The sequence below is a fragment of the Anomaloglossus baeobatrachus genome, chromosome 5 (assembly GCF_048569485.1).
Source record: "Anomaloglossus baeobatrachus isolate aAnoBae1 chromosome 5, aAnoBae1.hap1, whole genome shotgun sequence".
NCBI lineage: Eukaryota > Metazoa > Chordata > Amphibia > Anura > Aromobatidae > Anomaloglossus > Anomaloglossus baeobatrachus.
In genome coordinates this window covers 407,144,045-407,160,836 of record NC_134357.1, presented here as the reverse complement: position 1 = coordinate 407,160,836, position 16,792 = coordinate 407,144,045, and the positions used below count along the sequence as shown (strand labels likewise).

General features: G+C 41.8%; 1 protein-coding gene across 1 annotated transcript in view; it reads right to left on the bottom strand.

The window, feature by feature from the left end:
* The window catches only part of LOC142310225 (uncharacterized), an 83,481-nt gene extending 78,697 nt beyond the window's left edge, over positions 1 to 4,784 (bottom strand). The window contains exon 1 of the mRNA XM_075347714.1: positions 4,494 to 4,784. Within this exon, the coding sequence (XP_075203829.1) occupies positions 4,494 to 4,649 (156 nt within the window). The 5' untranslated portion in view covers positions 4,650 to 4,784. The remainder of the gene's footprint in view (positions 1 to 4,493) is intronic.
* Between the last annotated feature and the right edge of the window lie 12,008 nt (positions 4,785 to 16,792).

Genomic DNA, 16,792 nt, shown 5'->3' with positions numbered 1-16,792 from the left:
CCCAGCTTCCCCCAGCATCAGCCTCTCTGAACCAAGCATCAGCCTCTCTGCCCCCAGAATCAGCCTCTCTCCTCCCAGCCTCCCCCAGCATCAGCCTCCCCCAGCATCAGCCTCCCCCCTCTCAGCCTCCCCCAGCATCAGCCTCCCCCCTCCCAGCCTCTCCCAGCATCAGCCTCCCCCAGATTCAGCCTCTCTCCTCCCAGCCTCCCCCAGCATCAGCCTCTCTTCTCCCAGCCTCCCCCAGCATCAGCCTCTCTCCTCCCAGCCTCCCCCAGCATCAGCTTCCCCCAGCATCAGCCTCCCCCAGCATCAGCCTCCCTCAGCATCAGCCTCCCTCCTCCCAGCCTCCCCCAGCATCAGCCTCCCCCCTCCTAGCCTCCCCCCAGCATCAGCCTCCCTCAGCATCAGCCTCCCTCCACCCAGCCTCCCCCAGCATCAGCCTCCTTCCTCCCAGCCTCCCCCAGCATCAGCCTCCCTCCTCCCAGCCTCCCCCAGCATCAGCCTCTCTCCTCCCAGCCTCCCCCAGCATCAGCCTCCCTCAGCATCAGCCTCCCTCCTCCCAGCCTCCCCCAGCGTCAGCCTCCCCAAGCATCAGCCTCCCTCCTCCCAGCCTCCCCCCAGCATCAGCCTCCCCCAGCATCAGCCTCCCTCCTCCCAGCATCAGCCTCCCTCCTCCCAGCCTCCCCCAGCATCAGCCTCCCCCAGCATCAGCCTCCCTCAGCCTCAGCCTCCCTCCTCCCAGCCTCCCCCAGCGTCAGCCTCCCTCCTCCCAGCCTCCCCCAGCATCAGTCTTCCTTCTCCCAGCCTCCCCCAGCATCAGCCTCCCTCCTCCCAGCCTCCCCCAGCATCAGCCTCTCTCCTCCCAGCCTCCCCCAGCATCAGCCTCCCTCAGCATCAGCCTCCCTCCTCCCAGTCTCCCCCAGTGTCAGCCTCCCCCTCCTAGCCTCCCCAAGCATCAGCCTCCCCCCTCCCAGCCTCCCCCCAGCATCGGCCTCCCCCAGCATCAGCCTCCCCCAGCATCAGCCTCCCCCAGCATCAGCCTCCCTCAGCATCAGCCTCCCTCCTCCCAGCCTCCCCCAGCGTCAGCCTCCCCCAGCGTCAGCCTCCCCCCTCCTAACCTCCCCCAGCATCAGCCTCCCCCCTCCTAGCCTCCCCCAGCATCAGCCTCCCCCAGCATCAGCCTCCCCACTCCCAGCCTCCCCCAGCATCAGCCTCCTCCCTCCCAGCCTCCCTCAGCATCAGACGCTCTCCTCCCAGCCTCCCCCAGTATCAGCTTCTCTTCCCCCAAGTCTCCCCCAGTATCAGCCTCTCTTCCCCCACCACATGCGCAGATCTCCGGTCTGCATTAGAGACACTCCCACGCTCCTTATGAATCTTCAGCTCTGCGAGCACTTACCTGCTCCAGGGCCCGCCGTCATCTTCCTGGCTCGTGTGAGTATCCTCTTCTGACACCGGCTTCAATCGCAGCATCCTCTACGGCGTCCTGCTGTGAGCTCTGCATGTGACGTCCACACAGCATTGGACGCAGCACAGAGGAAGGAGCTGATTGAAGCGCCTGTGACCCCGGAAGTGCAGGCGCCGGCAGTTCCGAGGTCAATCAGCTCTCTGTGCCCTGCCGCCGCAGTTTGTCTGCATTCGCGTCTTAATTGACGTGGATACAAATAAATGGAGGTGCGCCTCTCCCCCCTCCCTCCTCCGAAAATACAGCGGATTTAATGGATGTGTAAAAAAAAAAAATTATTTTTTTTTTACTGCTAGAAGGTGCCGCCCCCTCGCATTCTGCCACCCCAGGCACGGGACCACGGGTGCCTAATGGTAAATACGGCCCTGCTTATGACCCTTATGTCCTCCTCCTCCTGGACCTGTCCTCTGCCTTTGACACAGTGGACCCCTCCCTCCTACTACAGATTCTCTCATCTCTGGGCATCACAGACTTGGCCCTATCTTGGATCTCCTAATACCAAACCGACCGAACTTTCAGCGTCTCCCACTCTCACACCACTTCCTCATCTCGCCCCCTATCTGTCGGTGTCCCCCAAGGTTCAGTTCTTGGACCCCTGCTGTTCTCCATCTACACCTTCGGCCTGGGACAGCTCATAGAGTCCCACGGCTTTCAGTATCATCTCTATGCCGATGACACACAGATCTACCTCTCTGGACCTGACATTACCTCTCTACTAACCAAAATCCCACAATGTCTGTCTGCTATTTCATCCTTCTTTTCTGCGCGATTCCTAAAGCTTAACATGGACAAAATAGAATTCATTGTCTTTCATCCTCCTCTCTCAACTCCTCCAACAAGCCTTTCCATCAAACTTGATGGCTGCTCACTCTCCCCAGTCTCACAAACGCGTTGCCTTGGAGTAACTCTCGACTCTGCTTTATCCTTCAAGCCACACATCCAAGCCCTCTTCACCTCATGCAGACTACAACTCAAAAAAATCTCCCGGATCCATGCTTTCCTTAACCAAGAATCATCAAAAACATTAGTGCATGCCCTCATCATCTCCCGCCTCGACTACTGCAACCTTCTGCTCTCTGGCCTCTTTTCCAAAACTCTTACACCCCTCCAATCTATCCTAAACTCTGTGGCCCGCTTAATCCACCTCTCCCCTCGCTATTCCCCAGCCTCGCCACTCTGCCAATCCCTTCACTGTCTTCCCATCGCCCAACGACTCCAGTTCAAAACATTAACCATGACATACAAAGCCATCCACAACAAGCCTCCTCCTTACATCTGTGACCTAGTCTCCTGGTACCTACCTGCACGCAACCTCAGATCCTCACAAGATCTCCTTCTCTACTCCTCTCTTATCTCCTCTTCCCACAATCACATCCAAGATTTCTCCCGTGCCTCCCCCATACTCTGGAACGCTCTACCTCAGCATATCAGACTCTCCCCTTGTGTGGAAAGCTTCAAGAGGAACCTGAAGACCCATCTCTTCCAACAAGCCTACAACCTACAATAACCCGCAGTCCAGCACACCATTGCGCAACCAGCTCTGTCCTCACCTATTGTACCATCACCCATTCCTTGTGGACTGTGAACCCTTGCGGGCAGGGTCCTCTCTCCTCCTATACCAGTCTGTTTTGTATTGTTAATGATTGTTGTACATATACCGTCTTTCACTTGTAAAGCGCCATGGAATAAATGGCGCTATAATAATAAATAATAATAATATTTGATTAAGCAGCAGGATCCTTATCATTGCTGGACTACAATGTCACACGCAGGGCAGTCTGCCACGCCCCTCTTCTGATTGACACCTCACTGTCAATTTACAATCTCTATAGAGAGCCTAGTGTGGGCGGGGATAGCTTCCTGAGCTCTACTGCATGATAAATCAAATTCTGAGTGTCAGAACGACTACACCCAGTAATCTAAGTCATATATCGTTGGATTCAGGATCTCTGCCTACAACATGCTGCTCTCAGATGTGGTAGCAAAAACTTGCTGACAGATTCCCTATAACACTTGATACTAGTTCCATGCAGATTACAGGGATTTAATAAGAGTTTCAGGAAAGGAAAAAAAATACTGTGAGAAGACTATTTCTAATAGTAGTTGAGACAATTAATAAATGACTGGTGACTATATAGGGCATGTGGTTCGGGGCCTTGCTAAAGCTGATAATGTTGCAACCTGTTAATACTGTGTTAGTAGCTGTCACATTTAATAGATGTCTTAACAGTATATGGAGGGTACGCTAAACCTACGGGGATTAAGGACCGCTACATAATGTTGTGCAGAATTGAGGGGAGATGCAGGATTTATATAGCTAATACCATATTTATGTGTATTCCTCAAAATCGTCACTTCCATGGTATTTGCTATATATTGAGCTCATATTGATTTTCTACGTTAACATATTTACTACCAATATGGGCAAGGGCAAAAGCTTAATCACCTGCATTATAACAAGCCACTAAGTGATTGGAGTAAATATTCTTCACAAGGAAAGAAAACTTCATGTTCTCTAGATTATTACCCAGATCAATGGTCATGAAATGAAAACTCCTTTTTTGATACAGTATTTAATTAATGCACAATTACATTTTGAGACGCCATATAAAATTCTGTAGTATTTTTGTAGCATATAACACAATTCTCTGACTTTATTACTTTGTGGCATAGATTAATTTCTCATAGTACGGAATATATAGATTTTTTTTAAAAAGTGACCTCAGTTCAAAAAAAAATGTAATTTCGTACAATGGTACCCAACAGAGTAGTCTTCTTAAAATGGTATAAATACCTCTACGTCTTTCAAGGTTGAGTATGATAACATACATCAGTTACTCCTCTTCCTCTCTACTACCACCCATAGACACCTATACAGTAAAACTGGGGCACAACCACAAACTTGATTGAGCATCCCACAAGTCATCCCACTCATACCTAATCACCTATGGCTTATCAAGCCTGGTATCTCAGAAACTCCCTCACCAACCCTGGTTTCACTCCTGTAGTCATTGGTTTTCTATTGTCCTACCTCCGTGAAGTTCTTCTCGCAGTAATCGGCAACATCCTGCAGGTTCTGGTAGCTGTCCTTCAAGGCTTGCCTTGCTGTAGACACCTCTCTGTAGATGTCCTTCATTTCAAGTCTTGTTGAAGAGACATCTGGAGTCTTATTCATTAAGTAAGCCATTCTGCAACCGTAGCTCTTTCAAGCATCTTAACAGTGACTCTGAGAACAACAGACGGTGCCTCTGAGACACTTCCTCACATGAAACCACAATGTGCTGTGTCGCCTGCAATACATTCACTATATGTCATGCTCCTCTGTCGTTGCTTCATGCTTTTCTTACATGTTCACAGAGAACAATTTAATAGGTCAGGTCTTTTTGCAGCAGAGAAAAAGACTACATTTAAAAATTACTTCTCTCTTGGATAAATGAAGAAGTAAAAGACAAACCCCCAACCCAGAAGAACAATGTGTGACAATGTTCTGGTTTTCATGAAAGCTTTCCTTGAGCAGATAACATGCTATGCTACAGGCAATGGGACTGTTGTAGTTTTCATATTCAGGTCCTCTTTTGTGGCGCACAGGTCCTAAAAATGTAATTTATTACATAAACCCTCTAAAGAGAAGTTAAAGAAGACCAGATGTTTTCCATCCAAAACGCAACATTTTTGGACAATTTAGTTGATTGCATTTTTAAATGATTTTTATTACTTCTCTGACTCCCATATAGGGTTGCCAACATGACTTTACTCCCATGTAGGGTTGCCAACATGACTTTACTCCCATGTAGGGTTGCCAACATGACTTTACTCCCATGTAGGGTTGCCAACATGACTTTACTCCCATGTAGGGTTGCCAACATGACTTTACTCCCATGTAGGGTTGCCAACATGACTTTTTAGATTCTTTGGTTAGTTTACCAAAAAATCATGGACAGACAATGTTTTTTACAGAGACATTGTAAAACATAATCATTATGATTATGAGTGATCCAGGTCTACAGCCCATAATTCTGATAAGACATGAGCTGCAGTCACTGTGAACTGTAAAATGATGAGAATTACAATCAAAATGATCTGTATAAGTTTCTCCAGCTTCAAAAAAATCACAGACTCCTTCAATTTTTTTACGGACAGAGCAAAAATGTTCCCTATTTTTATGGGCTGTCCTGGAATTTATGGACAGTTGGCCACCCAGCTCCCATCAAGCTCTGTGCTTTGATTAGAACTTTAAAGTCCTGAATTTGCCAGGGATGGCCATCACTTTTTTAAACAATCCTGGCAATTTCTAGTTTATTTTAGTGCAAAATGGGCTGAGGCATGTACAACTCCCAGTAAAAGAGTGGATATTCCCTCTGACTTTTGTGTTTGGAGGGTAGAGTAGGGGTGTGAGCGAAATACACTCCATCTATGCCATTGGAACTGCAAATTAGTATGATTTGTTTAATGAGCTCCTGGGAAATCATTCTAGCATACACACTTTGTGGTGCACTGAAAGTTTTTGCTTTATTACATCATGTGACCGGTTTATATAGTATCTCAAACAAAGAAATAATTCTTCTGAACTATGCACCAATAAAAGCTGCAGCTGTGTATAGAAATGTAAACTTCCCCGCCCGTCTGTGTTAGTTGAGCTCTATCATATCATTCAATTATAAGACAAGATGGTTTTTATAAGAACAAAATGGATTGTATTCTCTCACAGGGGCAAATCTTAAATGGTCCTTATTTTACCAACAAAAATGTTAAAAAAATGTGGATCTTACATATTTATCAAGAGCCCTTGCTGACGATGCAGCCTTGTTGGGACATGGTGGCCATCCACAACCATCCATCTGGACCATCGAGGGTTGCTCGACACTCATCAGTAAACAAGACTATTTGAAAACTAGTCTTCATGTACAGTACAGACCAAAAGTTTGGACACACCTTCTCATTTAAAGAGTTTTCTTTATTTTCATGACTCTGAAAATTGTAGTTTCACATTGAAGGCATCAAAACTATGAATTAACACATATGGAATGAAATACTTAACAAAAAAGTGTGAAACAACTGAAAATATGTCTTATATTCTAGGTTCTTCAAAGTAGCCACCTTTTGCTTTGATTACTGCTTTGTACACTCTTGGCATTCTCTTGATGAGCTTCAAGAGGTAGTCACCGGAAATGGTTTTCACTTCACAGGTGTGCCCTGTCAGGTTTAATAAGAATAAGTGGGATTTTTTTGCCTTATAAATGGGGTTGGGACTATCAGTTGTGTTGTGCAGAAGTCTGGTGGATACACAGCTGATAGTTCTACTGAATAGACTGTTAGAATTTGTATTATGGCAAGAAAAAAAGCAGCTAAGTAAAGAAAAACGAGTAGCTATCATTACTTTAAGAAATGAAGGTCAGTCAGTACGAAAAATTGGGAAAACTTTGAAAGTGTCCCCAAGTGCAGTGGCAAAAACCATCAAACGCTACAAGGAACCTGGCTTATATGAGGACCGCCCCAGGAAAGGAAGACCAAGAGTCAGCTCCGCTGCGGAGGATAAGTTTATCCGAGTCACGAGACTCAGAAATCGCAGGTTAAAAGCAGCTCAGATTAGAGACCAGGTCAATGCCACACAGATTTCTAGCAGCAGACACATCTCTAGAACAACTGTTAAGAGGAGACTTTGTACAGCAGGTCTTCATGGTAAAATAGCTCCTAGGAAACCACTGCTAAAGACAGGCAACAAGCAGAAGACACTTGTTTGGGCTAAATAACACAAAGATTGGACATTAGACCAGTGGAAATCTGTGCTTTGGTCTGATGAGTCCAAATTTGAGATCTTTGGATCCAACTACCGTGTCTTTGTGCGACGCAGAAAAGGTGAACGGATGGACTCTACATGCCTGGTTCCCACCGTGAAGCATGGAGGAGGAGGTGTGATGGTGTGGGGGTGCTTTGCTGGGGACACTGTTGGGGATTTATTCATAATTGAAGGCATACTGAACCAGCATGGCTACCACAGCATCTTGCAGCGGCATGCAATTCCATCCGGTTTGCGTTTAGTTGTACCATCATTTCTTTTTCAACAGGACAATGACCCCAAACACACCTCCAGGCTGTAAGACAAGAAGAAGAAAAAAACAGCTCACCCTTTCAGGAGATTAGAGTATCAGCCAAAACGGTGCACGGACCTTTGGTAGTTAGACCTTGTTACCACGAGATTCAGGGAGAGGAAGATAATCCAGCATCCAGTTCCAGAAATTTAAAACATCAATTTTATTCAGAAAAAAGTTAAAATTCCATGTTCCATAGTTGCATTAAAAGCGCATTATAGCAGGTGTAAAAATGGATACGCGTTTCGGACGTATGTGTCCTTAGTCTAGATGAGCTGCACCGCAGAGTGAAGGCAAAAGGGACAACAAGTGCTAAGCATCTCTGGGAACTCCTTCAAGACTGTTGGCAGACCATTTTTGGTGACTACCTCTTCAAGCTCATCAAGAGAATGCCAAGAGTGTGCAAAGCAGTAATCAAAGCAAAAGGTGGCTACTTTGAAGAACTTAGAATATAACACATATTTTCAGTTGTTTCATACTTTTTTGTTAAGTATTTCATTCCTCATGTGTAAATTCATAGTTTTGATGCCTTCAATATGAATCTACAATTTTCAGAGTCATGAAAATAAAGAAATAAAGAAATAAAGGGAGGTACCACACCACCCTGAAGAAGGCCACGTGCCAAAACACGTGTTGGTTTGGCGTCGGCACGGCAGCGGGACATGTCTAGAGGTAGATCCTCCTCATCACCCCTTCATTATGTCTAATCTATCTATCTGATCTTATGCCTGGGTATTGACCCCTTATCATCCTCCACCACATTTACTATGTACTAGCATTGGACATGAGATCTTGATTTTTGCACTACTTGATTGCACCTTACTACCTGCAGTGGATCTTTATATTTTTCTCAACCTGCACTTTACATTACGCATGGCCATCTATTGTTTACATATATCCACTTGGATTTATATTTATTATATATATTATTGATAATTTGCACTATAGTCCAGCACTTTAGTGCATATGACTATTTATTATATTTATCCTATTTATATTTATTGTTATTATACACTGCATTTGTGCAATCCTGCGCTGCTCCTATATTTATTTATCTTTTGACATATATACATTGCCCTGTCCATTAAATACAAATACATCTACATCTTCTAGAATATTTATGGTGGAACTATTTACATATTAAATTTTTGTGATATATTTTTGTGACCTTGTTAAATTACTCCTGTCCCCTGTCGTGCTACCTTTCCATGCAAAATTGCACTTTTAATTATATATTTTTAATCATTCATTAATAAAACCTGTTTTTATTATGATCAATTGTGTACTGGCTATTTGTTTATAGGGTTACTTGGGTTGTTTCATATAGCCTTTCCATTTATATTGTATGGGGGTGCGCTGATACATTGTTATCATCAGACACTGTCTTTCTCCCCCTTTGTGTGACATTCTTTGGGTAACCACTATTTGATGGCAGCAGAGAAATCCTTTTTCTTTCCCATATTACTTGAAAACTGTGGCCTGCTTAATATTGTGGAACATCCAGTTTTCCTTTTACTGGGCTCAGATGGCAAACTAATTATCAGAGGTATCTGAGATTGATTTCAGTGATCCAAAGAACCCTGAGGCATATTACAATCAAAGAGTTACATTGAAAAAAAATAAAAAATTAATCGCTATGACACTTAAATCGAATTTCCATAATAATTTGGAACATGGTGTATATGCATGAGTTACATGTGTGTTTGTTTTCTACATGCTTGTTTACATGTGTGTGCATATGTGTATGTACCATTTATATGCATGTGGAATAAGTGTGTGAAATGTATATGTATGTGTGTATTTTATATATATATATATATATATATATATATATATATATATATATATATATATATATATATATTTATATATATATACAGTTAGGTTCAGAAATATTTGGACAGTGACACAAGTTTTGTTATTTTAGCTGTTTACAAAAACATGTTCAGAAATACAATTATATATATAATATGGGCTGAAAGTGCACACTCCCAGCTGCAATATGAGAGTTTTCACATCCAAATCGGAGAAAGGGTTTAGGAATCATAGCTCTGTAATGCATAGCCACCTCTTTTTCAAGGGACCAAAAGTAATTGGACAAGGACTCTAAGGGCTGCAATTAACTCTGAAGGCGTCTCCCTCGTTAACCTGTAATCAATGAAGTAGTTAAAAGGTCTGGGGTTGATTACAGGTGTGTGGCTTTGCATTTGGAAGTTGTTGCTGTGACCAGACAACATGCGGTCTAAGGAACTCTCAATTGAGGTGAAGCAGAACATTCTGAGGCTGAAAAAAAAGAACAAATCCATCAGAGAGATAGCAGACATGCTTGGAGTAGCAAAATCAACAGTCGGGTACATTCTGAGAAAAAAGGAATTGACTGGTGAGCTTGGGAACTCAAAAAGGCCTGGGCGTCCACGGATGACAACAGTGGTGGATGATCGCCGCATACTTTCTTTGGTGAAGAAGAACCCGTTCACAACATCAACTGAAGTCCAGAACACTCTCAGTGAAGTAGGTGTATCTGTCTCTAAGTCAACAGTAAAGAGAAGACTCCATGAAAGTAAATACAAAGGGTTCACATCTAGATGCAAACCATTCATCAATTCCAAAAATAGACAGGCCAGAGTTAAATTTGCTGAAAAACACCTCATGAAGCCAGCTCAGTTCTGGAAAAGTATTCTATGGACAGATGAGACAAAGATCAACCTGTACCAGAATGATGGGAAGAAAAAAGTTTGGAGAAGAAAGGGAACGGCACATGATCCAAGGCACACCACATCCTCTGTAAAACATGGTGGAGGCAACGTGATGGCATGGGCATGCATCGCTTTCAATGGCACTGGGTCACTTGTGTTTATTGATGACATAACAGCAGACAAGAGTAGCCGGATGAATTCTGAAGTGTACCGGGATATACTTTCAGCCCAGATTCAGCCAAATGCCGCAAAGTTGATCGGACGGCGCTTCATAGTACAGATGGACAATGACCCCAAGCATACAGCCAAAGCTACCCAGGAGTTCATGAGTGCAAAAAAGTGGAACATTCTGCAATGGCCAAGTCAATCACCAGATCTTAACCCAATTGAGCATGCATTTCACTTGCTCAAATCCAGACTTAAGACGGAAAGACCCACAAACAAGCAAGACCTGAAGGCTGCGGCTGTAAAGGCCTGGCAAAGCATTAAGAAGGAGGAAACCCAGCGTTTGGTGATGTCCATGGGTTCCAGACTTAAGGCAGTGATTGCCTCCAAAGGATTCGCAACAAAATATTGAAAATAAAAATATTTTGTTTGGGTTTGGTTTATTTGTCCAATTACTTTTGACCTCCTAAAATGTGGAGTGTTTGTAAAGAAATGTGGACAATTCCTACAATTTCTATCAGATATTTTTGTTCAAACCTTCAAATTAAACGTTACAATCTGCACTTGAATTCTGTTGTAGAGGTTTCATTTCAAATCCAATGTGGTGGCATGCAGAGCCCAACTCGCGAAAATTGTGTCACTGTCCAAATATTTCTGGACCTAACTGTATATATATGCCTAATCTGAATATAGACATGTGTATGTGTATATGTGCATTTGTATACTCGGACAAAGCAAAACAGAGGGGTGCTGCAGATGCTTCTTCTGGGAGGACCTTTGCTGTCAGTGTCAACCCCTACATAAAAGGACAATGCGGTTGCAGCATTTATGTAGGTTAAAGGGAGGAGTTAATACAGGGGGTCCTTCATAACTTCCATCAAATAATTGGATTTACTGCAAATTAGCAGCTACAAAAAAAAGTTACTTTTTTGTGGAGGACCCAGCACATCCTTATTACACTAAAGGATATTAACAAAACCTTTGCAATGCTTTATTTACGCTATGGAGGTGCTGCTTAGAAATTAATCACTCGTTAGACTACTTCACAGATAACAGATGATCGCTGGGATGCCAAATGTAAAAGTCGTTATGAGCAACTTATTATAATTATCAGGTAAATAGAAGTTGTTTGTGTGATTTATCTAATAAAAATGCTCCTTTCATAAACTTGTAGAAATCAAGATCAAATTATAACGTTTTTTGCATGGCTGTTTGTCTGAATGGTGACATGATCTTTCTTATAGAGCAACTCAACTTTTCTTTCATAAATTACTGTGTATGGTAGATTTCCTGACTGAACCTCTCTGTTCTCCACTCTGGTGAGAGACAGAGGAATTCTAGCATACAGACTGTTAGAATATGATCTTTACCGAGCAGCAGTTAAAAGTTGCTTGTAAAGGAGCATGAGCTAACTGGACATTAAAATAGCACTGCACCTTCATAATTGGGAGAAAAAGAAATAAAGCTGTAGGATAAGGGCTGCAGGGTCCTGTTCAAATCCGTATACACCAGCAGTCCAATTTTTGTCAAGATATTTCCACAAACTGGCCAGGATGAGTTTTCTCCAATAGAGCCCCCTTTAGGGGCTTCACAGTAATGAAAGAACTAAATGTCCTGATTTAGGGGATTTCAGCGTTGTTAATATGCAAACCTTCACTGGATTTCCCCTATCTTGTTCCATATGAGCGACCTCATTGGATACATTTATGATTTATATCAGCTTCTGCCAATGAGCCTGTAATAATATAAAATCTCAATCAGTAATCTGCCCATTGCAACAATAGCACTCGGAGCCACTAGATCTCTTTCAGCCTCCATCTTATTTATTAAAGGGAAAGAGACGATAATACTAAGTAGACTAGACGTGGCTGCAGCTTGCTTAACGAGCAGAGGTTGAGCAGAGATAGAATTAATTGTAATGGATAAAAGGTTACAAAAAGTCCCCTGTAATTCTCGGATGCTCATGATATATAGATGACATAATATATATTGAAAACACTCCTATATTTATGATATAAGTATATATACTGAACAACTCACCAGTAGTTCTAGAAATCAAGATTTTTTTTCTGTATCTGACACATAGATGTATATACTGTATATCCCAACAGAGCTGTAAGCAGGTTAGATGTTAAGCCCTTTATCAGATTAGGATTAAAGGGGATATTCCATCTGTGGTCTTCAATATCGCCAGTCTGAATGAGAGGGGTGAGGCTTGAGAGGAGATAGCAAGGCCTGGCTCAGCATCCTCTATACATAAACCAACCATGTTCTCTACATGCATTTAGATGGGCAGTAACATGCCATGTATTGAGCAGCATCCTTGAGTTTTCTTCACAAAAACTTACTTATCCTGAAGACCATCATCATCATAGAACTCTAGACTACTAGGACTACTACCCCAGTGTCAGAAGAGGGGATAATCTCAGGGTCCTGTTGTGAAGACCACTAGTATTCGTGTATATTTTGGACTATATCTGTGGGGCTCATATAACGTTGTAAGATGGCCCAGGATATGACAGAGAAAGACCTTCTAAAGATGGAGGTTGAGCAGTTACGAAAAGAAATCAAAACAGAAAGAGTGCTGGTAATGTATCAGCTTTTTGCTATCAAAACTATTCTGTGGTGTCTACTGTGTGTCTGTGTAGCTTTATGTTCTAGTTTTGTCATGTTCTCTTGTGCAGTTGTATGTCCTCTTTTATTTTCTCCTTTAGTGTAGTACATTTTTTAGTTGGTTCTTGGTCTACTCCTATGTTTTGTTTATGTTGCATTATGTTCTTCAGTAGTCCATTTTTTAGTTGTATAGTCCACCGTGTAGTTGTTCTTTTTCTTATTTTATGTTCTTTTAAGGATATCATTTTGTATATTCTCTTTTTCTAGTTGTATGAATCCTTGCATTGTAAGTTCTCATGATACATTTTCTTTTTTTGTACAAGAGTGTGTTTTTGTATTATATCATTTTGTATACTTATATGTCCTTTGTTTGGTATATTCTCTTTTTTACCAGTATAGTCTCATGTGTTGTAATCTTTGGCTTTTTTGTGTAGGAGTGTGTAATATTACTTCTTTTTTTAGTTGTATCTTCTTTTGGGTCATTGTATGACATGATATATTTTCTTGAGGAGCACTATATTTTCTAAAAACAAAAGGTCTCTATTTTTGTATGTAATTGGACAGCTAATAACTCATGTACAGTGTACAAGTTCTCAGAATTCCACCAAACACCTTGATACGTCATCGTGTTTATTAATATTACTTGTACAAATGGTAATACATAAATGACTGTAAAAGTAAAAGTCTATTATTAAGTGTTTTATATCAAAATTCACAAAATCTAAAAAACATCTGCATGGACTTTAGATCAAGTCCCTTTTAAAAAGAATGTATCATTAGATAATGGCCTATTGTTTAAATCAAGTTTTTATGTTGAATATTTTGTAGCAATTTTCGAATTTTCAATGCCTTTACGCCTAATATTTAAAAAAGTTCGGAAATCTTACAGCTTTAACACTAGACACTCAAAAATTAACACTGCCTGTTCTGCACATTTTTCAGTAGTCATTTCATGGACGCAGATAGCAAAGTATCCACCATTGAATTTGTGCTTGACACTGCTCACCCCTCCCCTGCACAGTGACCTATGCACAGGTCACAGAGCATGCCTAGAAAACTCCCCCATACAAGTCAATGAGCCATCTACAGAAGCTCAGACAGGTTGGCTGCCTCATAGTCACATCCACAAAATAGTATAAATCTAGTCATTTAATACAGTAATTTATTATATGGATGAAAATATGTCTAAAATATCCAATTATAGAATAAAAACAGAGCAGAATATATTTTACTAACTAATTTTTTGATCCTCGGGGGCAAAGCTAATTTTTTATCACTTCAATTCAAAAACTGTAACTCTTGATTATCAGTCAATACCTGTGAGAGGTATTGTTTTTTTTTTCAATGACACCACTTTGGCTTACATAATAATAATAATTAACCACATTTAAATTTAAATTATTCCACAGCGCTTTACATACATTGGCAACACTGTCCCCATTGGGGCTCACAATCTAGAGTCCCTATCTGTATGTCTTTGGAGTGTGGGTGGAAGCCGGAGTACCCGGAGGAAACCCACGCAAACACGGGGAGAACATACAAACTCCTTGCAGATGGTGTCCTTGGTGGGATTTGAACCTGGGATCCCAGCGCTACAAGACTGCAGTGCTAACCACTGAGCCACCATGCTGCCCGCCCCCTTACATATAATGTACTGTATAACATTTTTTTTTTTGGGGGGGGGGATGGGCTGGTGTTGGAAAAAAAAATTAATTTGTTTTTTTGTACCCACATTTCAAGATCTATATAATAATTAAGTTTCCATTTAGGAAGCTATTGGCTTGTAACTTTGATTGGAAGAATTTTGGGGTGCACAACTTTTTGATCACTGTTGTCCTTTATTGTGAGGAGGGATAAACAAATAAATAGCAATCAAATAGTAATTCTGACATTGTCTTTGAACATTTTTGAGTTATAAATACGGCAATACTCTCTCTCTCTCTCTCTCTCTCTCTCTCTCTATATATATATATATATATATATATATATATATATATATATATATATATACTGTATATATATATGGCAGGCATGGAGAATTTCTTGGGTCCAAGGCTACCATGACATCCCATAGGTACTAGACCAACGAGTTACGTGTTGTTGAAATGGCTATTGATGTAGCTGACACCTGCTGCACTGAACAACCTTTTTGGATGTTCTCTGAATTGAGGACATAAAATTGGCCTACTGTTTGCGCTACATTTACCTTAGAATAGCCCTACCTCCTTTGAGCTTCATTTTGAAAGATACATCTGGGTATAGCAGTATGTAGCAGTCACACCCAGGCCCTGGTGCTTCATGCCTATAGCCCGCTTGTAACATAAGAAAACACCGGTAGTATAGATGATGCATAATTGTTTGGGGGCTCTATTAGAGATGCATAAAGGTGATCTAAAGTGAAGCTTCAGTATAAAGGTGCAATGAGCACCAATACATTAATTCAAATATCACCCATGTTCCATGATTTTCTTCAGTCTTGGCCTTCATTGCATTCCCATAAGATAATTGACTTAAAAGGAATCTGTCATCAGGTTTTTGTTCCCCATCTAAGAGCACCATAATGTAGAGACAGAGACCCTGATTCCAGCAATGTGTCACTTACTGGGCTGTTTGTCATTTTGCTAAAATCAATGTTTTCTCTGCTGCAGATCTAACAGTTATACAGAGCTAAGGAACATGCTGGACTACCTAGCAGCACACCAAGTAGTCCTCTAATGACAATCTCCTGCTGATTTAATCAGTGATTTTATCAAAACTACACTAAGCAGCCCAGTAAGTGAAACATCGCGGAATCAGGACCTCTGCCCCTACATTATTCCGCTCTCAGATTAGGCGGCAAAAAACTGGTGACAGATTCCCTTTAAATTGTGTTACATAGTTTGAAAAAAGACCTAGGTCCATCTAGTTCAACCTTAAATTGACTACCAGTTTAAGGAAGTCACTAAGTGATTTAGGAACTTCTTACTTTCTATATAGTGTTCCTCAATATTCTCTTACTATAACAAAAACAACCCCTTTACTTGTTTTTGCCATTTTTTTTTTAGTTTTCCATGCAGCTCTAACAGAAATAAGAAAAAACAACCCCTTAAATATGTCAGTTTTTACTTTCTTGTGGACACTTGGGGCATATAACCATGGATAATCTCAGCAGAGTATAAAAAACAACCCTCCTCCTTCCTCTACAAGCCCAGTGACCTCTGCACGTGTCACCAGCGTGCTCACAACACACTCCCATAGAATAAAAGGAAACACCCAAAGGCCTAATCTTTTGTGCGCAAGATGTAATAAATGAAAGTAAAGGACAGGTCATGATGCACTAAGTCATGGTGGTTTATGAGTCGTGCCATTTTTGGTTACATGCCATCCTTTTTCAAGATTGTTTGCCCATATATGTTACTAAAGTATCCCCTTAAACCCTGCATTAGGTATAACTGGGTTTATCACTTTTCATGGACTTTTTTAGTGAACCCTTCCAGAGTCTATGTACGCTATGTAAGAGGTGTGTAACAGCAGATCATTGTTGACTTTCCTCCTGGAACCTACAGTAGAAGCCGGGCAAAAAAATAGAAGACCACATTGACACAATGGCCCTGTCTTACGTTCTATGCTATTGACCACTTTGTAGAGAGCGTACAGTCAGAAGAAGCACTCATCCTGGAAAGTTGTAGTTTCAAACAGATTTTAGGTGTGGTGCTATCTTGCTTGGGACATGGGTAAACATGAGAAACTTATGAATCAACCATATTTGGGGCATGTAGAGTCATGGT